Raw genomic sequence first — 26,241 nt, forward strand, 5'->3', positions numbered from 1 at the left:
CAGGTTTTAAGCATACTTTATTAATTTCAAGCAACTGCCACTTCCCAACATCCTCCACCCAAGTTACAATTTTACACATACTGTAGATCGTTCTATCTCCAGTAGTATCACAGACAGGTCTGCCTTCTCTGTACGGGTCAATATACACATAAAGGTTCTTCAGAGGTTTAATGCCACTTACCCTATGCATGGAAATAAAGTATTATTAAAAAGCTTTTAAAGGAATCATTATATTTTATCAAAAGCTCTTAAACAGTTTTCAACTTTTAAATTACAGTAGTATACACCAAGGTAATAAAAACACATTCTAACTGTATAGGGCTAGTATCTTGTTTGTTCTGAATGCTTGGCAAACTAAGTATGTTAAATGTGAAGCTCCTTGTTACCATGAGGGGGAAGGAAACAGAAATTAGCACTGTAGATTTAGCCAAACTCTCTACATGTAGGCCCTCGTGAAGATACAAATTACATCTTCACATACAGAAGGAAAAGGTAAATTATCCTCCCTCTTAGATCAGCTGAGAAATAACAGTTCGACAGGAACACTCTGTTGCACAGCTGTTCTGTTTGCAGCAAGCTGCAGCCACTGGAATTCAGCTGACTGCAGTGGCACTACAGCTGCTCTGCTCTCCTCAGACCACAGGCTACTGGGACAGGTATTGCCTAAAAGTGGAGAGGTTCCTTAACAGTGTCAAAAAGTCCTCAATTCTAAAGGCTTCTGAAGCCAGAACTAAAGATTTTCTATTGTTGGCAACAAGAAGTATCAGCTGCAGCTGATACTGGATGGAGGACTGAAATCCACTTGTTTTGAATAAACCCTTGTCAGCTAGCTAGCCTCTGAATCAACAATAAAGTTTGACAGAATTAAATAATGAACCTGCCAAACTTAAAAAGTGCATCATCTGCTTAAATATCTACTAGTTAAAAGACATGTATTTTAACCAAATATAATGGCAGATTTTTTCCTAAATTTCACTGGTTTTGTACTTATCATTCTACCATTTTAAGAAAACTGCATTTAAACAGCAATGCTTATTTACCTAAAGTTAATCACAGTAAAAAAATCTCTTCAACCACGAATGAAACAAACACATCTAGGTAACAAATTCTAGTACAGTAAGTACGTTTCAGGAATTAATCAGTGCTGCAGCAGTGTTAATCAATTCTAAATTGGAATGCTGGAAACCAGAAGATTAAGACAGAACTACACGAAGAGTATTTTTCATATCTTTTATAGGACAGAAACCTTTGTTCATGTCTTCTGGTAGCCATCATCTTCTTTTGAGCTGCACCTACAACACAAAGAACAAGTAAACGAGCAACTTTATGCTTCTCCAGAATAGCTTAAAACAGTTCTGTAGGCATTAAGGGGCATCTTTTCTACTGCTTTGTTTCTGTATCACCAACTCATTTCATTGTTTTATATTCCTATTTTAATAAAGTACAAAGCAACAGAAAGAGTAAGCTATTACTACATCTGTGTAAAACTGCCCTCAGAAGTGCTGCCTATGTTGTAAAAGTGCAAGTTACTTTCTGTATTTAATTAGCGAGCAACTAGTATTTCATTAAACATGAAAGCTATTTATTTTTATTTCCTGTATGAACAAGATACCTTAATATGTGGAAATAAGGAGAGATTATTTTTTATTAAGAATTTTACAATATAAATTGAGAAGAGACAGGTTGAAGGTTCCAAATAGTCATACAAAACCACCCATCTCCTGCTTGTTTTCGTAGTTAGTTCATTACATCTCCTCGGTGGGGTATTCCCCACCAGCAGAATGACTGCTTTGTGTCATTTTTCCATTCTTGAGTGCACTAAGAGTGCATGATTGTTGCCATTATGTACCTAGATGGATACAAAAATCCTTCTTAGTTCAAAGAAGTATTATAAAGTACGTGAAACCAGTGGGGTTTTCACAGCTTGTCAGAATATATTAGTAAGAACAAAGAGATGAACTTCTTAACATTGTCAAAAAGAGAACATTAAAACGGCAGTATGGACCTGAAAAGTTTGATTCTGTTTTCCTCACCCTGTATAACCAACTGAAATGTTTCAAGCTGTTTTAACTTGTTGCTAAATGTTTATCTACACATGCTGTCAGAAATAACCTTGTTAGGAAGGTGAAGTTGGTGTCTCAGCAAATCAGACCCATGGAGTAGGCGTTGAGTGGCCTGTGACTCGCTTTCCTTTTTCTCTTTCAGCACCATCAAAAGGAAAAGTGAGAAAAACAGCACAAACATTAGTTAAAGCCTGAATTTAATCCCATGTCCTACAGGAATAATTTTATTACAATGAAAGCAGACAGACAGTATCTGTAGGGTTTTTTGCTTTGTTTTTGTTTAAGCAGTGATAATTATATATCGAATTAACATAGCCTATAGCTCTCCCAAAGATTCTAACGTTTAATAATCCCTTTATAATTAAATGATTAATAGGAAATGCGGGGGTGGGTCTTATGAATTACCTGATTTACCATCACTGAAGACAGATTCTTTTAAAAATGGCTACAAATGCCTTGTTCACAAAAGACTTTATTATCTAATGATGCATACTGAAAACATACAGAAATCTGCATGGTCCACTTTACATGCAGCAGAACAATCTTCACTTTACAATAAGTAAGTGTCAACTGTTTTATGCAAGAGACAACACTTTAAAGTCACATTTCTTAAAGAAAAGCTTCATTTACAAAAGAAATAAAAGGTAAAGAAGCAATTACCGCTTTTAAAAAGCAGCTGCTTTGTTCAAGAGTGGAAGGTTTATGCCTGTATTGAAAGACAACATGATCACAAATAATGAAAACAATGAACAAATGAAACACTTTTAGCATAAAGCAGTACACTTTCAAAATGACATACAAATAGTTAAAAATTTCATTATGTTGTCTATCTATCCTTTAGATATAAGGTCTTTCAAATGAGATCCCAACATATGTAATTACTAAATGAAAACTCTTCTGTAAGTATTGGTTTTATGTCATAGTGAACTGTATTTAACAAAATGTATACAAAGTCTATAGCAAGTTGATTAAAAAAATTAAAGTAATAAGAAACAGTACACTGAAGGCGCTCTATCCATCAAGTGCGCACTCTCGAAGTTTTAAATGTGATGAACAGAACAGAAGTTGTAACTATGCCACGGTTGCAATGCCAGAAAATAAAACAAGATCATTTATCAAACATGCAGGGAATTCTGCCACAATGCTATTGTCTCTCATTTGTCAGTTGTTCCAGTAAAATAACAGCTTAAACACCGGTGATGTTGATGGGTTAGCTTACCTTCAGTGTACTGAAAGTTGTACACAACCTGCTTTAAAAGAGGAGACCATCCCTGCGGGCAGGCTCAAGAAGGAACAGACCCCCTTCGGCACTGACTACACCAAGGGCATGCTGCTGTGGCCTGCACACACACACCTAGGAAAATGTGAATATAAACAGCATTTATGCTGGCCATTTTTTAAAGACAAAAATGAAGCCAAGTCTGCTAAAAACAAATCAACCACCCAGTATTACTGCTCTTTTTTTTTTTCTTTCTTTTTTTTTTTTTATAACAGATGCTTTTTTCTTTTTATAATATATACGAACTGCAACCATATACATTAGCATTGTACTTCTGTGCAGTCTTGGCAATTAAAACAGTTCTACAGTGAAAATTTTCACATAAGACACAAAACAGAATTACTCTAACATTTCTAAAAGAAATATCAGCCTTGATGTTAATTCAAATGTATCATTTCTTCCTCAACTTTGCAGGGGAAATATTTATGTTTATATACATTAATAACTGCTGTGAAATTTCTTCAGTCTTTGTATCTTAATTACTCAAACCCTTTGAACTTCTTCATCTGGTTTAAATTTTTTCCTGGATGAAGGCGTGCTGCAGAGCCTGGTTGATGCTAATCCGTTTAGCTGGGTCTAACATTAGAATCTGGTCCAACAAGTCCTTTAGCTGGTGTACTTTTTTACGCTGGTCTTCAGGGAGTCGTTGGCACCCAATCAAGTCTGCTAACAGGTCCTTGGTTGGATTAATGGTGCTCATAACAGTAACTTTCTCCTACAAATACAAAAATGGCAACCTTGTAGAACAGAAGCATTGCACAAAACCCCTATCCCTTTTACAGAGCTTCAGCAGCAACTTTTTTCCTGGGTTCTCTCATATCTGATCAGCAATGCCCTTCATCATCATATGGCCTCATAAATCCTCACATGGGCAAAGGAAAAGAGTGGAAATAACGCTGTTGGGGGCAGGCCAGGCTGCATCTTTCACCAACAGCAGTTGCATACATGAACCTAACATTCCAGTTAACTGACAACATCAAAATTCCACGTGAAAAGTTCTAATATCTGACCATTAATTCTGTTACTCTTGATAAATACACTATGTTAAAAAATGATACAGAAAGTAATAGTGACCTCCTGACATAAGCGCATCATACTGAAGTTGGACATCCTGCTCTAAAATAAAGGCAGAACTTCTTCTATCAGTAATTCAAGGATAGATTATGTGGAGATTGTCTGTATACATACCAAGACTTAAGAGTGCTCTTAAACGCGTTCCTAAATTGTAGGAAAAAATCTCTGTTGCCAGTTTATTACTATGTAACCTGTCAATACTGCTGCAAAAGGACATTCTAATAGTTCATAAAATCTTATTTTTAATTAAGATGTCAAGATATGTTTGAAAGACCATAATAGTAGAAAAGCTTGAAAAAAAGTAACAGGTTAGTTGACACATAAAGGACTTACCCTTTCTGTCACTTTATCTACTTCTATATACATAAAGTTGAGATTTTGATCAAAGTGCTGATCTTTGAACACACCTTTTCGAATCATCTGGAAAACGAGGGAGAGGCAAGAGTTTCAGGCAAGTTCTCTGTCTCTTACAAATTCCAGAACCGGCATCAATGTCTACTAACTTAATGCAACATGAATAATTTAATACTAATGAAAAATATATCAGAAGGACAGTAAGAAATGTCTAGATTGAATATAAAAATACAGTTCAAACCAGTTGAAAAAGAACACAGTATCTTCCATTGACTTACGTATTTTTTCAGGTCAGTGCTTAGAAGGTTTCTGCTTTCAATTTATACTTAGTCTATGAAAAAGAAGCTGTATACTTTCACTTCATAAGATTTTAAATCAATATAAATTATACAATCAGAGCGATGTCTGATATTTACTTGCTGTTAAGAGAAGATGTATATGATAAGAAACAGAATTCAGGGAGAAGAAAGTTTTACTGTTCATTATAGCAGTTTCAGATATTGATTAAAAATCATGTACTTATTTTTCTTACCTTGTTTGGCATCTTTCCTTTGAGATCCATAGCTAGTTTCAACATGTGGTTATTGGTTTTGCCAGGAAAAAGTATTTTTCCTGTATAAAGTTCATATAATGTGCAGCCTACAGACCACATATCTATACCATAGTCATAGATTTTTCCTATAACTGAAACAGGGACAATTTCAGTTATTTCCATAAAGACAGTCTTAAACAATGTAATATCACAAAACCAAACAGATGAAAAAATTCTGATTTGTAAACTGTGTTGGTGCTCCTCCTCTTAGGAATAAGAAGTCACCATTAAAGAAGGATGCAAACCTTTGTACAGTATCCCTATTATAGAAAGGGAGGTTTTTACCTAACACCCAAACTAATGAGCATGAATTAAGTTAGTAAAAAACAAGAAGTCAGAACAATACCTCCAAATTAAAACATAACTATAATCAATCAGAATGACTTCTCCCTGTCCTCACTGAGCTGACCACCAACATAAATGAAGAGTCACATAAGCATGCTTTCAAAGTCTGATTTTTTGACTGTCATCATATTTCCAGAGTGATGTTTTGCTAAGACCAAACAGAGAGTAAATTCAAGTCAAATTCTCATTTGCTAGTACTGGTATATCCTGCTACTGCTTATGATACATGTAGCCAAAACAAATGTACTTACTGATTTCTGGAGCTCGGTAAAATCTACTAACTAGATACGGTGTGATGTCATTATCTGCAACATGCGAAGCTGATCCAAAATCGCAAAGCTTTAATATCGTTTTAGACTCATTCACCTGAAAGTTAAACATAAATATTCATTAGCACTATTTGTAGACAGTATTGCCAATAGCACTGTGAAAGTGACAATCCATTTAAATCAGAGATAAGAAAAACATTCAGCCTTTAAACTGGAAGTTCCTCCCATATTCCAATCCTTCCTCTCTGTATGCTAAAGAAATTGTAAAACTTTGTTGAAGTGACAGTTAATGTCTTCAGATCCTACAAAATACACAAAAGGTCAGTTTCACATACTTTTCCCTTATCAAAATATCCTTGGTGGGCCCAGATTTCATTTCAGATACTGAAACTGTATCAGTTTAGACTTCCAACTCTAGCGTCCAGACTACCACGCATAAACCAGCATCTTATTCACATCTCATGCTTACATAGTAAATTTTACTGCTGAGATAGCAAGAGGAGAACATTTTCAATAAAATAAAGATCTGAGTTTGGCACAGGGATGACCACCACGAAAACCAAAGGAAACGTGTTTGATTCCTCTGATGTAGCTCTCATGCCCTGCTAATCAGAATGTTTAATGGAAACAAAAGAGAAGAAAAGGCATTAAGGGCTTTTCCCCATTATCTTAATTCAATAAACAAAATATCCATCCAGACTCAAACAACCTACTTCCATTTTGCAGAAAGCAAGTACATTTTTCAACTCTTGATGGAAAAAGTCCCAAGATTTCTCCTAAGAAAGGATACTGTCTTTGGAAGATCTGCTTTCTATAAAGATACAAGTGGATGCATGTTGGTTTGAGAAAGATTGTACTAAGTAAAAGATTGTATTTAGATGCTCTATTATATTTCTTACTTACTATTTATACCACGATAGCATTTTATATCAAAACATGAACCCTTAACATTTTCAGTTAAACTAAATTTTGACTTCACCTAAATTAACAGAGTGATACTAATTTCAAATACTTAATTTTACACTACAGACTGTGCAAAATAAGTTTCAATTATTTATTGCTTACCAAAATATTATCTGGTTTAATATCTGCATGTAGGATATTGCATCTTTTAAGAAGTTTTAAAGCCAGGAACAACTGCTGGCTGTAGGAACGCACAGCTTTAATATGGAGTCCAACATCTTTCCCATACTTCTTTAACACCTCTCGTAAATTCATACTATTAAAAGAAAGAAAGGGAGAAAGAATAGAAAAGAGCTTAAAGAAAAACATAGTGGCCTCCTAAACTGTAAGACAAACTTGAACAAGCCAGTTAGCTTTAGACATTTTTGGAGAAAATCAGCATTCAACTTAACATGCGCTCCGTTAGCTCTAGCAATGAAATAAAAATGCTGGTCAATCAAATCTATCCTATACTGTGTAATTACTAGACTGGACTTAGTTCAGGACACACCTTTAATCAAGATTAATCTGAGAGGATTTATTTGCATATGAACATCATTTTCTTAACAACTGTAAAGCCTTTGTACTAATTTTCTTCAGAAATAAATAAATAAGGAAGTATGCAAAAGATACAAGTTGAGGAGGTGATTTTTTTGTGACTTAAACAGCAGATAAAAAGACCACAATTCCAGGACAAAAACATCATTGGATATAAATAATGTACAAGTATGCTATAAAGAGATAGTGCAGAACAAGAAAATAATTTGTTGTATGGCTTATTAATGAAAATAGAATAGTAATTTAACAAAATTTGCATTGTTTCAGCATAGAACTTCTCTTCACCTCAATTATGACGAAAATTAAAATACGACATACACAAAAAATTTAGGATACAAGCATCTAGCAGGAATGGGACCTAAGGCAATTAATATATCCAGATCTATCATAAAACAGTGTCTACAACTAACCTGTCAAAAGAGCTTAATTATTTAAAGAAAAAGTGAATGTGCAAAGAAACCACTGTTAACAACTTTCTTCCTCAGACTGCTGTTATATATGTACTCTTCACAGAATATACAGCAGTTGCTGAACCTCTCTGGGAATGCATTCTTAATCCAAACCCTTACGATAAAGAATTACAAAAGCTAATAAAAATACACCCCCCCAAAAAAAAAATCATTAAAAGCAGCACTGTTGAGATGACCATCTTTAATAACACATTATTTCGTTTCAAATAATGTCGAGGCAGAAAGTTCACAATGATGCTTTAAGTAAATCAGAAACAGTTCAGTACTCTGTGGATTTGTGCCTCCAGGTATTATTTTTTTTTTAAAGTTTCTTGCACTTTTGAATCTTCGCAATAGATGAGGTATCAAAACAATAGCCAAAACCAGAAAGGTAAAGATCACTCAATAGTACTTTACTTTTTACAGAGAACTCCAAACATTTGTCATCTTACCTGAGTGGCTCAAATACCAGACAGAGATGTTGTTTATGGTAAAAATGCCTGAACAACCGTAGACAATGAAACTTGTCATCAGGATCTGCATCATTAAGTTTCTTCAAAAATTCCAGTTCTTTTAGGCCAGTTTTTTGCCTAAAAACAAAGAAATGTGATTATAAAACAAAATCAGTGAAATTTTAACACTTCTTAAAAATCTAGACATTCACTTGCATAGTTATAATTATCCAGAAATGAGAAGTGTCTTGTCATTACTTAATGTACCGTAGCTTCAAAAAACTCACAACAGTGGTTTGCTGTCAGTGTCTACACATTGGGTAAGTTTATTTAGTTCTCTGATCTTCACAGCACCTTTGTAACCTACTCATCCTTTCCTCCTCCCTTCTGGTCACATGTAAAGCTAGAATTAGATTTCCTCCTGTGTTACTACACTTTAGTTTCAAACAGCACTCACTTGAGAAGTTTACTTTTTTTATGAAAGTACTTAACCACATACATTATTAAAAAAAGTTTTAAGCTACACTGACTATAAAGTACACACCCAACTGATTATATATACAACATTCCAAAATGAAATAGCTTATCAACCCCCCTCCTTTTTTAAAAAAAATTTTCTATATACCTATTTATATAACTCAAAATAACCCAGTTATACACACAGAAAATCAACCTTTAAAACTTCCAAGGTAAAATGCATGGAAAAGATTTTCATTTACGTTGTCTTTAATGGAAGAGGACATAATACATGACTAGAAAAACTGCAACAGATACTGAGAATTAGTATTACAGACAAGTCCTCACATAATGTAGTTTAATAGATCCAACTTGTTAATGTTCACTTATGCTGAAAGACCTCGAGATTTTATTTCAACAGGGAGAGTCCCATCCCTTTCTATGTATCTTACATACATGCCAACATATAGAGAATATAGAAAACCAATTAATGTACGGAGGTCTTTTTTGAGTTGCAGATCATAGATTAGCATCCAAGCCATAGCCTGCCAAATCGATTTGGTCCATCAAAACAAAATTTTTACAGTTCATGACTCCCGTCTCAAAGATTTTAGGGCTGGGCAGGCCTCATAATTAACTGTAACCTTGTTTCTTGCTACCACTGTTTCCCTGCAGTTTTGCAAATGAGAAAATGCCTGATGAAAATGCAAGTACCCTTCTCCTGTGATAGCTGTAAAGAAGTGTGGATACATAGTCCTCAAGCGCTTCCCATTATCTGGCTGATATTAGCAGAAAAGGCAGGAATCACAGCTGTAATCTGTTACTTCACTTGAAACAAAGGGAGATTCAAATCACATCATGAAAATCTTCCAGCTGTTACATATGCTTTATTACTATTAAACAAACCCATTACTTACATAAGTTCATTGTTCCTGATGATTTTAACCGCTACTTCTTGGTTTGCTCTTGCCATATCCCTGGCTCGCACTACGTTACTGAAGACTCCCTGACCAGTGTAACCATAGACATTGTAACGTTTATCTAGAACTTCACCTATATTAACACCTGAAGGATAAAATCAAGCAATTTAAAGTTATGAGTGATGTACATAATGAAACTTTATGAAAAATAAACCACTCTGTCTAATTCAGAAAAACAGGATAAATAGTATAATCACTTAATTTCATAGTGTACAATGTTTTATATCCCCTAGTTTTATGGAAATTATGGGGAACAAACTGTGATGCTGTAAGTCTGGAGTCTTTTCATAACTGAGGTTAAAACCTGCATGCTCATTTCATTCATTAAATTACACACTCAGTGAGGGCGCTGTGGTACATCTACACTAGAATAACATTTCAGTACTTTTACATGAGGATCTTTTCCATTCAGCACCCTCACTCTAGCTGTCCTTGCAAATCAACAAATACAACTTACGGTAATAGCCTTCTGCATCAGTCCAGTTATCCCTGAGATTGGGGTTTTCTTTGAAGTCTTTTCCAAACCCAGCAGCCCTTAGACGAGCACTCTGAAATAAAAAGAAAAGTAACAACTTTGCTTGTGTGCTCTGTTTTTCCTTGATGTTTACTTATCAAAAGCTCTTTTTTCCTACTAAAACACTGTTCCTCTCCACAGTACAAACACACTGATCTTGTAGGAGAGAGAAACTACTGAACACAAAATGCTATTTACATACCAGTATGTAAAGACTGATGCAAGGAAAGAGGATGAGATCAAGCAATAGAACTATTATTAAACATAAATGGGAAAAGTTTCAATTAACACCCACAAGGAATTTATTTATATAAGTCATGTTAGAATGCACATTTTGGACCATCTGAATAAGACTGTTACTTACAGTACGTTCGCAGTAAAAAAGTTTAGCAATTTGTAAGAAAAATGTAACTGTTTAAGCCTTGAATTTCTGTTCATTCAATGCCACTTCATAAATTTCATACTATTATACTTACGATCATAAAATTACTACAATTGCTGTTGACATCTCTTAACAGATTTGGCAATATATTATCACAGATTCAAATCTATGAGTAGTAAAGAATATCTTCAATTGAACAACAGTTTCTGGAAAGGGGAACTGCTCACTTACAAGCCATGTAAATCCCTACTTGTAACTTCCAAATTTTTAAAAATGGACCCCCTCACACTGTCCTTCAAATATTTATCTTTTTCCAGGTCAAGGGGGTTTTGATTTTTTAAATTTTATTATCAGTGTTACTAGAGTGACACCATGACAGCCTTTTTTCACCAATACTTCTGTCATAACTAATAGATTGTTTCTGCCATAAACCAAAATTAACTGGAGAATTTCTAAGTTAAGAAGAAAATTTTTATCTTGACTTATTTCTCAGTGATCTGCATCAGCAACATGAGGTAGATTTACAGAGAATGGCAAATAAGATCTCAAAACTAGTCACTGGACTGCCAATCTTTGCAGGCCACTTCAGCACATTTAAAGAAAAGCTGCTGGAATAGTGCAAAAGTAAAACCAGGAAATATCTCTCTTGATCCAAAAAACAAAACAACCCACCAAACCAACCACCACACTACTCCAACACAGCATCATTAGCAAATTAAAATATCTTACACAGACACTTTTTAATTAACCATACATGAACCTCTGAAAAAAGCACATGTTTAGAACAGGGCAGCATGGTACCATTACATAAAGCTTGTGCCCTTATTAGGTCCTATTCAAACAGCACGTAAATTCCCCAACTGCTTACTCTGGTAAAACTCCCACTAATTTCAACAGGTTTTCTTTCACTGAAATACTAATTAAGAGCTACTTTGTCTGCCTCGGCTGATCAAAAGATTCAGAACATACTATCCACTCAGTTACACATGCTTTTATAAATCAAAGTTCCCACAAACCTCAAGTGACAGTAACTCTCAAGAAAAAAAAAAAAAAAAAAAAAAAAAATCACACGTTTCATCTCCAAGAATTACCTACATCAAAGTATGCAGCGAACATATCATCTGATTCTGTGAACATATCAGGAGCTAGCAGTTTCTTCTGAGCTGAACCTTAAAATGAAATTTAGATTACTCAACATGAAAAAGATGACAAACTAATAACTCTGTTACCAGTATAGTTCATGACTTGGTATCTTTACAATATAATCTAAGATCAGTATGTTGGCAAACAGGTAGCTCTACTAATGTTTCTAGCAAATACCATTTTACATTCTACAAATACAAAACTCAGATTGGTTAAATTCTTCAAAGCACTCAAAAATTTATACCTCCTTGAAAAATAGCTTTCAAATAATTCACACAGCAGAAAGAAAAAAGTACATACTTACATGATCCCTACAGATAATGACTATATTTATATATGCATAAAAAGAAATATAAATGACTGTGTATACATAAAAAAAATATAGACATGTTTTCTACGTACAAGTTCAGGCTTTTCTGCTAATCACAAGGTATTTTACTAAAAAAATAAAGTTGTACAGCCCAGTTGTTTCTATGGAAAATGTTTTCTTCAACCCTATCAAAATGGACCTCGTGTTTAGCTTTTAGTCAAAGACGATGTTAACTATTATGCTTAAGAGAAACATTTTTAATGTGGGCAAGATTCTCCCTTTCTCACCTTTTAATCATCTTTAAAGTCCCAAAGACATTTTACTTGGTTGATAAAAGCAAAGAAATATAAATTAAGTACACATTAGCGAAAGCAAATAAACTTCAAACTATTTCATAACACACATTATGGTAGCATCCCTTCATGACCATGGTAAATCACAGACACTCCCTTTAGGGTAATAAGCAATGGAGAAAAACAAACGGCCAACCTCAGATGCTTCAGGTCTCATGATGCATATAGCCAACCACTTTCATACAAAATAACTAGACTGAAATCTTCTGACAGCATCAAAAACTCTCATCCATCATGCTGACACCATTGTTTCAAGGTATAGACTTGTCACCTGACACTATGGGGAGACAGGTTACACCTCTGTTTCAAGATATAGACCCAGCAACTTCCTCAAATTTTTAGTTCCAGTTACTCACACTTTCATTGGGCTACAATGAGTTATTAACTAGTTCCTCAGCAGCTTATTATCCTGGCCCACTATGAGGTCAGGATATAAATAAAAAATGGCTCTTACAAATAAAGATGATCCACTGCTTCCATCTGTTGTTATAGCTATCTCCAACCAAGAATCCTACCAACATATGAAAATTCCCAGATTTGAGTGGAACTGATCTATTTTTGAAAACAAACCTTTTTCATGCCTTTAAAATATCTAGTTAACAGTTATATTTTCATGTACCTTAGTGGACAAAATTAGAAAGGAGTACATGCCTCGACAAAAAAGGAAAAAGATATTGTCTGGTACACATAAGAAGACTAAGTCTAAACTTGTGGTATGCTAATACAGGAAAAGTGCCTAAGATAGTTCTTTCCACCTACACTGCAGAACGATCTGAAAACATACTGCTCAAGGGAACACCAGGACAAACTACAGAGCAGTACACCAGTCCCAAAGAGATGCAGCTTTATTACTTCAAAGAGAAGCATCCACTAGAAGACAGCATATTGAGCCCCCAAGGATACATCTAGCACATGACATGAAATAGAAGCTAACTGTCCAACTACTTCCTGAGGGGTTGGGCAGGTTTCACAGCCCTTGTTAAACAGTGTGCTGTTGCAATTAAACTGTAAAGAGAAATTGAAGTAGTTAAAACTAGCTCAAGTATGACCACACAGCAACAAGACACACCTTTGACTATTCGGAAGATGTACAGTAATCCACTTTCAAAGACACACACACACACAAAAAAAAAAGTTGATTGTCAATATTACAGGGCGCACTGTTCCATGTTCCTTTTGCCACAGCAGGCACAAGGCAGGTTTTATATCAAGATGTATTTCACTTCAGTATTGCTGTACAATAGATTATGTGCAGGGAGGAAGAGGAGAAAACAGCCATTTCTTCAGCAAGTTATGCCACCAAAATGGATGTACTAACAATGACTTTCAAAAGCCTTAATCATTCTAAATACTACAGACCTACCTATATTCTTCCTACACAGTGGCTTTGACCAAAGAAAGGGACAAAAGGGCCATGGTTTCCAACCCACCCCAAAATAAAGACTAGGACTATATTAAGCTTCTAAGAAAACAACAAGCATAACTGAAAAGAAAAATCTGGAAGTTAAAAAGGGTGATTCTTAACTATAAAGACAGACATTGTTATTTGCTCTTCCAAACATATAGCATGAATTGTGTTAAGAGTTATTAGAAATATAGAGAACGTGTTCCATTCATATCATCCTCCTTAACAAGCAAGCTTTATTTTAACATTATGTTTTAAGTACCATAATATTTGTGGAAACATTCTCAAATCCTGTCCAAAAAGTCAATCTTCTTCCAACGCTAGAAGCATATAAGGAAACTAAGCCAAATGTCTGAGCTTTCACAAATTGCATTATAAAGTGAGATTTCAGATCCTTACCATTGTTCTGTTCAACTGTCATGAGGTTGTGCTTGGCTTTTACTGATGCCTCAAATGTGTCCACATTTTCCCGTTCATACTCCTTAACATCAGCAGCTACTCTTTCTAGGATGTCATCTGGCGAATTTGAGCGACTACGTGTACTACTCTGAGGACTGCTTGGTTCAGATGGTACAGATATATTACCGTCTTCTGTCTGGCCTTTGTATTTCTAAAAAGTAATTTAATTAGTAATCTCAACATCACAGCTTATCACAATTTAAACATTTTTATACTTGCTCTTTTTCAATGGTTTGTGCTAAACTTTAATCTTTGCTTTCATAATCAGCTACATCTCTAAAGGCAGCAGATTATTTGCAGAATGGGATATAGCTTTAGAAAACTCATTTTGCCACAATGCACTGCAGCCCAGACCATAAAATAAGACTGAAAAATTCACGTGTGTCCTTTAGGCTTTTACATTTCTGTAAAAAAAGATTTTTATTGAAGATTAACTACTTTGTTGTGCGTGACAAAATGTCAGCAGCGATAGATTTATTACTAAAACATGCTGGCGCACAAGTATTGAAATAAAGTTTTTAAGGAAAACATAATGATTTTATATCTTACATACTAGAATCATTCCCATTTTTATTACTGTTATGGTACAGAAAAGTAGTTTTTAGATTCAGATTCTTTATTTGAATTGGAGATCCTGTTCATTCATTCATTCTTGTTGAAAAATTTCAGATGGCATTAAAAAAGTTCAAGACAACACCTTTACAAATTATTTTTTTTAACTTAAGTAGTATGAAATTATACTTCCTCTCCCAAAAGTTATACTTTTTATACTTTAACTTAAGTAGTATAAAATGTCACTTCCTCTCCCAAAAGTCAAAAATCAAAATTAATAAATGTTGATACCACTCAGTTATCAAGGTTGAGCGATTCAGTAATACAAGCAGAGGTTTCCCATTTAGGGAATGAAGCTCTGGAACTTGCTTTTTGCATGGACCAACAACAGGTATAACCACCGGCCTTTAAAAATAATTTACTTTATACGGTTTTGCTCAGTCATAGTTCTGAGGGATTTTACAATGGGCTTTGCATAAAAGTCAAATGATGAACAGTGTTTTTAGTGCTGCTTAAAATAAGCAGCACATTCTAACTGGTGTTTTTATAACTAAATATTAAGTAAATACTCTACAGCATTTTGCTTACTATGTTCTAACTATGTGCCAAATCCCAACTTTAAAGAGAGATACCTGACTTGTACTGTAGAATTACACCCTCTTTGTCCACAGCTCCTTTTCAGGGGTCTCAATCACATACTACCTGTCACTACCGCTACCTTCTTACCAGGAATAAGAAGTTGATGGGAACTCACACATGTAACAGAATACATTAACTGCATTCATGAAGGGGGAACCCATGTCAGTGGCTTTATGAAGTTTTGGAAATGGACAAAGACAACTTCTACTCGAAAAACTGACCAGTTAGGTTAATTGATACGTAACTTAATGCTATATTGACACTACAATATCAATGATACAGCTATGAAGAAAACCTAGAGGTTAAGATAATTAAAGAACATTTTTAACATGTCATAGGACTGTCAGAGAACGTCTAACTGAAACACAAAAATGATTCACAGAAGAGTCGCTTCAGTCTTAAAAGCAATGCTGTTGCAATAGAAGTGTAAATTTTGAGGTTAACATTCGCAATAAATTAATTGGAAAAAATATAGTAATTACTATCACAATGTAGTAATAGGCTAAGAGCCTTCCTTTAACACAACATTTTACACTAAAACCATAAAATTCATTTCTGTAACCCACATGATGATATAACCATGTACCTGAACAATTGCTTGCCGCTGTAATCTTCTTTGTCTTATCTCTGCTTCTTCATCCTCTTCTTCCAAATCAAAGTCTTCAAGACTATAAAAATTATTTTTTATATAACGTCATAAATGTAAGATTATCTAGTGAATTTTACCACATGCAGTTCTTTGGCATAGAAAGCACACAATATATTAAACAATAGCTGTTCAACTGAGTCAGAAAACAAAGGCGTATCAAATCCCAGTGTGTATATTTACATCTCCTTACAAAGAAAACTTATCTTTTGTATTTCATTGGGATTTTGTGTATTTCATTTTTAACTGCAAACAATTAACAGTAACTGTTTTTGAAGAGGAAAAAACAAACAAAAAAAACTTGTCCATTTTCATTCCAGTATCATTCTTACTTAATAATTTGATTAAGAATGCATACTCTTGTGCAACTGGATTAAGTAGATATTTAGCAAATATAAAAACAATTTGCAGATAACAATTAATCCTTTCAGCTATTACAGTTTTTCCTCAAGCAATAAGCTTGAGGAAGTGAACCAAATATTTTCACAAGATACTGATCAAGCTGAATTTAGAAACCTAACAATATATCATCCCCTCAGGTGTGATCACTAGCCAACAGGTCTTGATATTTCTTGCATACTCCAAAGTTTTTCAGATCACCCCAACAGTAATTTGACAAGATCACAAGTACTAAAACATGATTAAGGTTTTAGGTGACAACCCAAAAACTACACCATGAAGATAAACGTCAGTTCATTCTCAGTATCAGTGTGTATTTTTACACTACAACTGTATTTTCAGATTATCAACACAAGGTAGAAATTAATTCTTACTTTTCATCTGATGAAGACTCCTGTTCAGCTTTCATACCCTCAGAAAGACTACCTTTAAATTTGTCTTCTTTAACTTTGCTTCTGCTCCTACGTCTATGGCCACCACGTGACCTGGACCTCCTTCGAAGGCGAGATCTACTTCTTCGGCCTCTATCCCTGGTAACAGTAAGAGGGGTTTGGGTTTTGGGGGTTTTGATTTGGTTTGGTTTTTTGGAAGAAAAGGAGGAAAATCTATTCATCAAACATAAAGGTGCAAAATGACTCCAAGTAAATAAACAAATTAATTAATGGAGGACAAAATGAATTCAACTATGCTAGCATATATAAATGTGGACAAAAAAATGCATCATCTTTTTACACACAAGAGAGCAATCTTTATTCTTTTAGTAATATTTTATAAAATATATTAAAAAATGCGGTGTGTCTTTACCTCCTCCGAGGAGACCTACTCCGCCTTCTCGGAGATCGGCTACGTCGAAGGGGTGAACGAGACCTCCTTCTAATGGGGGACCGAGACCTTCTTCTGGATGGGGACCATCTACTGGGTGGGCTAACATCTTTTGATCTTTCACGTCTAGACAAGATATCATCTCTGGTCCGCGTTCTTAAAATAGAGGAAGAGAATGGTAGTAAAATCAGGAGCAAGCTGAAAACAAAAATCACCATCTCCCCTAAAAGCTCACTTTAAAATCTTACTGCAGGTGAGGGACCACCGGATGGGCTTCTGAGGGAGGGGTGGATAAGTGTGCTGCAGAGCTGGCTGCCCTTCCTGTGTGTCTCCCCACCCTGAGAAATATGTGCCCATACACAGGTCTAGTTCAGCACAACTCTGGAAACAGAGATTGTCAATTACTGCCACAAAGCTAAGAGAGATTTTAAAGCAAAGCTTGTGTTTAGGTCTTACATAAATAGTGGCTGCTTTCATGGTTACCAGAAACAGTATTTAAACAATACATACAACCCAAAATCTAATTCTTGAGAATCTTCTCAGCAACTTTGCAACATGGTATTGAAATTTAGGACCATGCAACTCTACAACGATGACTTTAATGTCTATTTCAATTTGGGCACTAGAACTGGACACCTTCAATATTTCACACATTCTAATATAGCAGCTGAAAACTAAAATTCTTAATGAACTTGTAAACTAACCTTTCTCAAATTAAAAAATAAAAAATTTGTCATTCTTGTCTGTACGGATTCACAATTATTCAAGAAAAAAAAAAAATCCTTGATGGGACAACTACATTAAAGAGCTTATTTATATTCCACGACAGCAAGACTTCAATCAAAAATTGGAAAGGATAGAAGTTAAAAATATTTTAACAATTCTTCTAATGAGGCTGCAACAGAAATTCTTGGAAAATATTTCCACACAATTGTTCAAAGGAAATACTGCTACTCTATTTCTTCCCCCCGCCTTTTTTTAAATCAAATTGGAACAAGTTATTTTAGACGTTATATCTCATCAATGAACAAAATCTCTTGGGTCTGAGAGATTAATTCCACCCATTCTGTAATTTTTTTTGTTTGTTTTGAGACTGCTATATCAGCTTCAGTTATCTTAGCTATGTATAATGACCACACGCACGGCACTGATGCAAAATAGTAAACAGTGGGTCAGACGGAAAATTTATGCACATGCAGAAACACTGGCAGTTTGTACAAGAAATTACTGTACTCAAATGCTGGAGCAAGCTGATCCCTTTAACCCATTTAATTTATGTTATGTTCTTGTGAACAATATTACAAAGAAGTCACAGGATGAACTGACAGTTCTAGGTTTCCTGGCTAACAGAGTGGTTATACTGCCAAAATCCAAACAAAATATCTGATTAAAAAAAATCAGTTCAGGATCACACGTATAAGATAAAAAGTAGAAGCTGATTAAGAATTCATAGTAACATCATACAATGAGTAACTTCAGTCAAAGACCTGAGAAGTATTGTACATGATTTGAACACTGGAAACAAACATGAAAAATAAAATTACTGGGATTTTTTGTTAAAACTGTTCATTAAAGGTTCTGAAATTCTCTGGCAGCCTGAGTAATTACAGGTAGTTAAAACTCCAGCATAGTTGGAGTTAGTTCAGGATGTCCCACAAAGAAAGATTATTCCTGCTGATTTGCAAACACTTCCAGCAGAAAATATTTCTTAGCAGTCCCCCACTCACAAGTTGCTCACCACGGTGTTACAGAGTATGAATTTGATAGCAAAATTCTAGACACATGCACCGCTTGAAATAGTGTCTAGACAACTAATTCAAACTGACTGCAATGAAAGCTGTCATGAGAAATGAAAACTGAAAGATGCAAAATGCTACGGAAGAAAAGTCAAATACTATCATAGACTCATAGAATGGTTTGGGTTGGAAGGGACCTTAAAGACCATCCAGTTCCAATCCCCCTGCCATGGGCAGGGACATCTTCCACTAGACCAGGTTGCTCAAAGCCCCGTCCAACCTGGCCTTGAACACTGCCAGGGAGGGGACAGCCACAACTTCTCTGGGAAACCTGTTCCAGTGCCTCATCACCCTCACCATGAAGAACTTCCTTTACATTTAATCTAAATCTACCCTCTTTCAGTTTAAAGCCATTACTCCTCATCCTATGATTACATGCCCTTCTAAGAAGTCTCTCTCCAGCTTTTTGTAGGCCCCCTTTAGGTACTAAAAAGCTGCTGTATGTAAGGTCTCCCCAGAGCCTTCTCTTCTCTGGGCTGAACAACCCCAGCTCTCTCAGCCTGTCCTCACAGGGGAGGTGCTCCAGCCCCCTGATCATCTTCGTGGCCTCCTCTGGACCCACTCTAACAGGTCCATGTCCTTCTTATATTGGGGGCCCCAGAGCTGAACACAGAACTCCAGGTGGGGTCATGCCACCACATTCCCGATTCACCAGGAAGCAGCCAGATAAACTGCTAGCGCTTATAATACTTGCTTAATCTGGTTAACGCCACTGGGGCCATCCGCCAAAGTACCTGCAGTATTGCTAAGCAGTAATACAGACAAATAAGCTGATAACGCGCCTGTAGAAGATACCCCATACTTGAAACCACAGTAACCTTCAATGATGCAGACAGAAATACTTTCACATTTATTAGGTGCTTATTTACGGAGCTAGATCTTTGTTGTTCCAATACAGTTTTAAATCAAGAACAAAGTATGAATTCTCGAGTGGGTGAAGCTAAACCCCATGATAAAAAATTTTAAATTATTCACTATCCAAAAGTAATGCTGAACTCTTCTGCCTGTTGAACTTCTTATATTTAATGAATTAACTTCCAAAAATGTATAGACTTATATTATTCTCTGCTTGGGAATTTACCATCCAGGCCGTATCAGCTTCAGAGAAGGAGATGCTAGTGATTATTGTCTCATGGTATACATTAATTTTCAAGCTGATTTCATAGGCAAAACTGTCTTTTTAAAAAAATGCCAAGACTAAAAATACATTTAAAAGATTTCAGTCTTTCTCTTTAAAGCGTATACAAAATATGGTAATGATATACAACAGACCAATACTGAAGCAACACTATCATACCTCTAGCAAACGAAAAATATAAAATATGTTTAAGAAAAAAATGACTGTGAGGAGGACATCTTGATATAAAAGATTTGCTTACATTCACACATGCTGACTCTATCATTAGGGGTGTTTTTGAGGGGAGAAAGCTTTGCCTTAATTACACACTTTTAGCCAACGCTGATAAACAGGGGACTCTCACTCCACAGAAATTCCTGAAAGCAACAGAACTATTATCTAAGAAACAAAATGGAAGTCAAATTCTGAATCCAAGCCAGTGACCTGTAACGGTGTGAGCAGAAGTAATTGAGGACTTTAACAACCAAAGCTGAATTTGCATGTCTTACAGCTGGGGGGAGTATTTTTTAAAAACTGAATACATACAAAGTAAGCTCATAATATAATGCACAATCTGATTACCTTTTTTAATAGCTATTTTCAGCATAAAACAAAGAGATAAACACCGCACTAGAAGATAGTTCCTCCTGTAATGCATTTTTGCAATGGTTCATGACATATTTAAGTTACCTGGGAGAAGAAAGACGTCTCCTTTCTGATTCTCTTCTTTTCCTTTCTGCAGACCTACTCCTCACTCTTCTAACTGGAGACCGAGTTCGAGAGGGGGATTTACTCTGTTTAGATCTACGATCATTAAAGAGAGGGGATCTGCTTCTTCTTGACTTTTCACGTTGTTTGGGAGATAAGCTTCTTCCTTTTGGGCTACGGCCAGGTCGTCTAGGGGACCTGTTTTCTTTCCCTGAAGAAGCATCTTTAGAAGGAGATTTAATTGGCTTTTTTTCTTTGTCAGTCTCTGATCTCCTAGGTTTTCTATCTTTGGACCGTGATCTTCTATCTTTGGATTTGCTTCTTAGTTCTGTTGGAGATTTAGATTTTCTGCCACGATCTCTGCTTTTGTTTTCATTTACAACTGGAGACTTTCTGCGATCTCTTGATTTACTTTTATCATCAGCCTTATTTCTATCCTCTGGGGGAGACTTAGACTTTCTGTTTTTCTCCTGAGATCGCCTTTTAAGCATTGGAGACCTAGATTTCCTTGCCTGATCTTGAGACTTACTTCTCTTATAAGGGCTTTTGGATTTCCTCCTCTCTTTTGACTTGCTTCTAGTTGTCTTCTCTTTGATTCCATCCACTCCTACCTTGCCTTTCTTTTTGTCAGATCTATGCCTAGTCCTTTCTTTTGATTCACTCTTACTTCCTTTCTTGGAACTAGTTTTATTGTCCACAGGTTCTAATTTCCCCTTAGTGTTTGACTTAGCTGTAGGTCTCGTTCCATTTCGCACTTTTTCATTGATCTCCCCCTCTTCTTCAGATCCTGACTCATAACCTTGTAATATTAATCCCATCCCAGACTGGACTTTTCCTTCCATTAATTCATTTTCAAGTTCAGCTTTCAATAATGCTCTTTGTTTCTCCAAGTCTTCCAGAGGAGCTAAAAAATCAATTTTAGTTCTTTTAGCTGGTCCATCTTCTTTGTCAGAGGTATCAGCTACCTCTTTCCGTTTATGTTTCTTATGTTTGTGTCTGTGTTTATGTTTTTTGTCCTTATCTTCTTCTGAAGAATGTTTATGTTTCTTGTGTTTACTTCGGTGTTTGTGTTTCTTTTTTTTGTGTCGGCTGTGCTTGTTCTGAGGTTGGTCTGCCTCTGATACTTCCCCATTTTCTTCATTTACACTTTTCTCAGATGCATCGGCATCTTCAACCCTGCAAAAAATAAAACCCACAGATCAGTACTATCAACTCACTGCAGTCCTTAATCTTGTGTTGACAGTCTTTTTTATGATAGAAACTAACTGGCATTTAATTACCTACCTTTGGGAGAATTAAAAATGTACGACTAATGTAACTTAAGTTACAACAGCAGGTACACTTCCTCATGAACAGACAGCTATGACTGCCAAAAGTAGTACGGAAGGAAGATACAGCAAATGCACTAACTAAACAAAACCTGTGGGTGGAATCAATGCTTATGCTTTTAGGTTCAATACAGACAGTATCTGTTAACAGTATACACCACTTTTGTATATCTATGCATCCTGTCAGTCCATCATCTATCTTATTTGCTGCTCCACTCTGATGCCTAACCCAAGCTGTGCCTTTTAAAAAGTATTTTCAAATGGTGCTCCAAAGATCAAAACTTATTTCAAGGGATGACGCTGACCACCTAATGAAACCAACTTGCAAAATCTCACGTAGTTGACTGATTCTCTTAACTGCAATTTTTCTGGAAGTGTACACACCTGTTAGAAGATCAAGAACTGTTCTTATCATGCATTTATATTATTTAAGCAATACAGGGAACACTACTGAGGAACAGGATATATTAAGGAAGTCTAATTTCAGAAAAGCTTTCTGATAGTATACAACAGACTATCAGCTTCCCAAGAAAAAAGCAGTAATCTTTAGACCTGTCAGATGGCATTGGCTGAAAAAGAGGCAAGTCTACAGCAGGTTATTAAAATAATAATGTACAGTGTTTCTTCTAAAAAAGAAAAATAATTTCAGTTAGCTAGTCACAGCAACCAGCAATTGAAATAGCGTACTTAACTTCAGTCCTGATGTATGCATTCACTTATCTTCTTTAGACACTGAAACTGGCTTACCAATAGTGTTTTTACAGTGTTTAGCAAATACCTCCCGATCTCCTTCAGAACATCGATTAGTTACTGTCTGTGGCAAGATGGACATTTGCCTTTTGAAGTCTGTTGCCAAATATTATAGGTGCCAGAGTTCACCTTTCTACAGACTCATCCCATCTAAACTACAGTTTCAGAATTTACTAGCTAACACTTTAATAACTTAAATATAGCTCTTTCTGTATCCCAAGCCTCATTCACTGAAAACAAATTCCCTAAACACAACGATCAGGAGTGGCGGGGGGGATATACACAGAAATGTAGAAATACCTTCCGAACTCTACTAGTTTCATATGACAGTTGTTTCTGAAGAATATGATCGACAATCCAATAGAATAAATATATCAGAGGTATTCTAAGCCAGGCCTAACGGATGGCACGTCACTATAAATTTGATTAGTGTCTTCCTAATTAAGGATAGGATCTTCAAACAGCGCAGTTACTGATTCCCTCCTGCTTGAGTTAATGCAAATTCTATAACTAGTAAACAATCCAGACTTTTCTGCTACACACACTAAAATTATTTGCTAAAACCATTAACACTTTAGTGTTCTAAAATGAGAAAATCCTAAGGGAACAGACTGTTTTGAGTTAAAAATATGTAATATTCAGAGACTTAAGTCAGAATGCCGTATGCTTTTTCTTTTACATCTTTACCACTACTTCTGCTTACTCAAAGCATATAGAAAGAAGGGTGTTTTTCTTAATTGCTTCCTCTTGTCACTCCACATGATTATGACAACAGAATATCAGAAAGAAACACAAGAAACCGCCCTAAAATGAGTTTGGTCTACATTGCATTTAGCACAAAAGACACTAAAAAGTAGGAAAGAGTATTAAAATGTAAAACTTCTTCAACCTGGATTTGCAATCAAGAGCAACCATGTCAGAGGGCAGAGTCATGTCACAAGGAGAATTTGAAGGGAACTATGCATCTTTCAAGATTTTAGTCAGATACAAGATGCTGTATAAGTCCCCGATTAACACATTAATGGTACTTCAATACATTATAAAAATATTATAGAGCAACAAAAATCACATCTGTTCAAGCTCCTCCAGATAAGCCTTCCTTCTCTTAATAGCAAAAAGCAGCACTGAAATTTATAAGGAAGTTATTTTATTATTGTATGTATTTTAATGCTGCATAATAATGTCACCTTACGTTCCGTAAAAGCAAGCTGGTAGCAGAGGCGCCAGATGAGGTACATCACCACAGCCGTACCTCAGGCCACGCCAGACCACTCATACAACTGCTGGCTTTCTTTGCAGTTGTACCTCAACTATGAAATTACTGTTAACTTCATTAATATCCATGAAGTATTTCAGAGTTTCTTCATGTACAGAAATCTGTTTATTTCTAGTAATTCCATCCAAACATGGATAAACTTTTACTTCATTTAAATGCTTCAGAGGCATAATGATGTGGATGAGAAACTTTTTAAGACTACTTCCAAAGGTGATGAGGCAGATACGTATCTACACGTTTAGGTGCTAATGGCTTTAAATACAGAGGAATCGTGACATGATCTTGTTATAGCCCCAGTTTTTCTTATTTTAAATTCAAGAATGACAGGAAGTTCATGAAGATTTGCACAGAGATTTCACCCATCTTTTCCTACATTCAGGCTTCCTGTCATCAGTTTTTACCTTGTTACTCTCAGTTAGGTTCCTCTATACAATACCAAACTCTCTTCTTTCATGTCCTCATGCGTTTTACATGGTTCACGTGTACATCCACTGATTTTCCTCACCTGTTTTCTACTCCCACGACTAACAAATAAAAAAACAAGCCTTGAATGTCAACTTTTTAAGGCAGAAAAAAATACAGAAAGCACTTAATATGGCTAAAATATTTATATAGTGAAGAAGAGCAATAAAGGGAGCTTTATTACACATAAATAAAGTGAGTAGGTTTTCAACTCTGGGCAAAAGTTCCAGAGAAGAAAGCGTCCACGAGCTCCTGAGCGTCGACAAACCTAAATCTCACGACGCTAACCGGGGCGCCAGGGAAGCGCACCCCCAGAGCCCCGGTCCGGCGGAGAGGCGGCAGCTCGATCTTCGCTTCCCAACGGGAGCCGGGAGTTGCCAGTCATTTCGAGGGCTGGAAGGAGGGGCTGGCAGCAACAAATCGCTTTTTGCTTCCACCAGCAAAGGCACTTTTTATAACGCGAGAGCGCCCGGGACTCGGGGGAGGTGGGCTCGCCGCAGGGCGGGCGGCGGCAGGCGGAGGGGCAGCCCCGAGGCGCCCGGGGGCCCGGCTCCCCCCGCTCCTCCGGGGAGGCCTCGCTCGGACCGAGCCGCGGGGTGGCGGCGGGTGGCGGGATCCCGGGGAGCGCCGACTCGGTTTTCCCTCGGGGACGCCCGAGCTCTGCGCGCCGCCGGGCACCCGCCCGGCCCGGGAGGGCAGCAGCCTCGCAACCACGCGGAGGAAGAGGATCCCCCCTTCCCCCCCGCCGCTTCCCGCCGCGGCAAACCCTCTTCCCCGGGGCGGGGCAGGCGGTGCCGGAGCGGGAGGGCAGCGCCGGGCCCCCCGCCCCCCCCGCGGTGGGAAGGCGCACGCGGAACTGAGGACACGCGCCCGCAGGTCCCGGCTCCGCTTCCCCTCCCCCCGCCCCCAGCGGGCCGGCTCGCGCGCGCCCGGCTCGCGGCCTCCCGCGCGCCCGCCGCCTTCCCGCTCCCCACCGGCAGGAGGCGGCTCCCACGGCCCAGCCCGGCCCGGCCCCTGCTGGGCCGGCGAGCGGCTCCTATAGCAACCCCTCTCCCCCGGAGCGGCCGCCTGCCCCCATCTCCTTCCTCCTTCGCCACCTCCACCCGGGCCGCTTCTCGTCCTTCCCCCCCCCCGTCCGCCTCCTCCCCTCGCCCGCGCTTCCCCCTCCGCCTCCCTCCTCCCCGAGGCGCCATCGCGAGGAGCCTCCCAGCCGGTCTCTTACTCGGGCGCTCGCAGCTCGGGCTCCGCCGCGGCGGCCATTTTGAACTTCCAAACTCCTTCGCTGCCGCTGGGGAGACGCGGGGCCGCGGCGCACGCGCACGGAGGCGCCGCGGGGGGAGGGCGGGGTGAGGCGGGGGCAGCCGGCC

The 26,241-nt window shown here is 37.3% G+C and overlaps 2 protein-coding genes across 6 annotated transcripts in view; one reads left to right on the plus strand and one right to left on the minus strand.

The window, feature by feature from the left end:
• Positions 1-26,235, minus strand: PRP4K (pre-mRNA processing factor kinase PRP4K). Of its 5 annotated transcripts, XM_074872848.1 has the most exons (19): positions 26,097-26,235; positions 21,041-22,234; positions 17,420-17,593; positions 16,990-17,145; positions 16,157-16,238; positions 14,320-14,530; positions 11,805-11,878; positions 10,271-10,361; positions 9,751-9,898; positions 8,378-8,515; positions 7,042-7,195; positions 5,959-6,073; positions 5,303-5,454; positions 4,750-4,836; positions 3,283-4,057; positions 2,724-2,769; positions 2,113-2,198; positions 1,247-1,292; positions 1-182 (listed from the first exon to the last, which is right to left on the minus strand). In XM_074872848.1, exons 1-15 carry the CDS (start codon positions 26,132-26,134, stop codon positions 3,854-3,856), a joined length of 3,018 nt encoding a protein of 1,005 aa, XP_074728949.1. In that variant the 5' UTR covers positions 26,135-26,235; the 3' UTR covers positions 1-182; positions 1,247-1,292; positions 2,113-2,198; positions 2,724-2,769; positions 3,283-3,853. The 5 variants fall into 5 exon arrangements, with proteins under 5 accessions (XP_074728949.1, XP_074728944.1, XP_074728935.1 ...); XM_074872843.1 differs by having other exon boundaries at positions 2,113-3,417; positions 3,780-4,057; XM_074872834.1 differs by having other exon boundaries at positions 2,724-4,057.
• The window catches only part of LOC141945177 (uncharacterized), a 29,401-nt gene continuing 27,975 nt past the window's right edge, over positions 24,816-26,241 (plus strand). The window contains exon 1 of the mRNA XM_074872893.1: positions 24,816-25,750. The gene's annotated coding sequence lies outside the window, so the exon portion shown is untranslated. The remainder of the gene's footprint in view (positions 25,751-26,241) is intronic.

The sequence above is a fragment of the Strix uralensis genome, chromosome 1 (assembly GCF_047716275.1).
Source record: "Strix uralensis isolate ZFMK-TIS-50842 chromosome 1, bStrUra1, whole genome shotgun sequence".
In the NCBI taxonomy this organism is placed as follows: Eukaryota; Metazoa; Chordata; class Aves; order Strigiformes; family Strigidae; genus Strix; species Strix uralensis.

What these genes read in the sequence shown, in the direction of transcription:
- PRP4K (XM_074872843.1), bottom strand. Translation starts at nt 26,134, where the DNA reads ATGGCCGCCGCGGCGGAGCCCGAGCTGCGAGCGCCCGA. An exon ending in TGTTCGCTGCATACTTTGAT is followed by an intron (nt 10,362 to 11,804) that starts GTAGGTAATTCT and finishes TTTTTATTTCAG; the next exon opens with AGTGCTCGTCTAAGGGCTGC. An exon ending in ATCAGGAACAATGAACTTAT is followed by an intron (nt 8,516 to 9,750) that starts GTAAGTAATGGG and finishes CTTTGTTTTTAG; the next exon opens with GCAAAAAACTGGCCTAAAAG.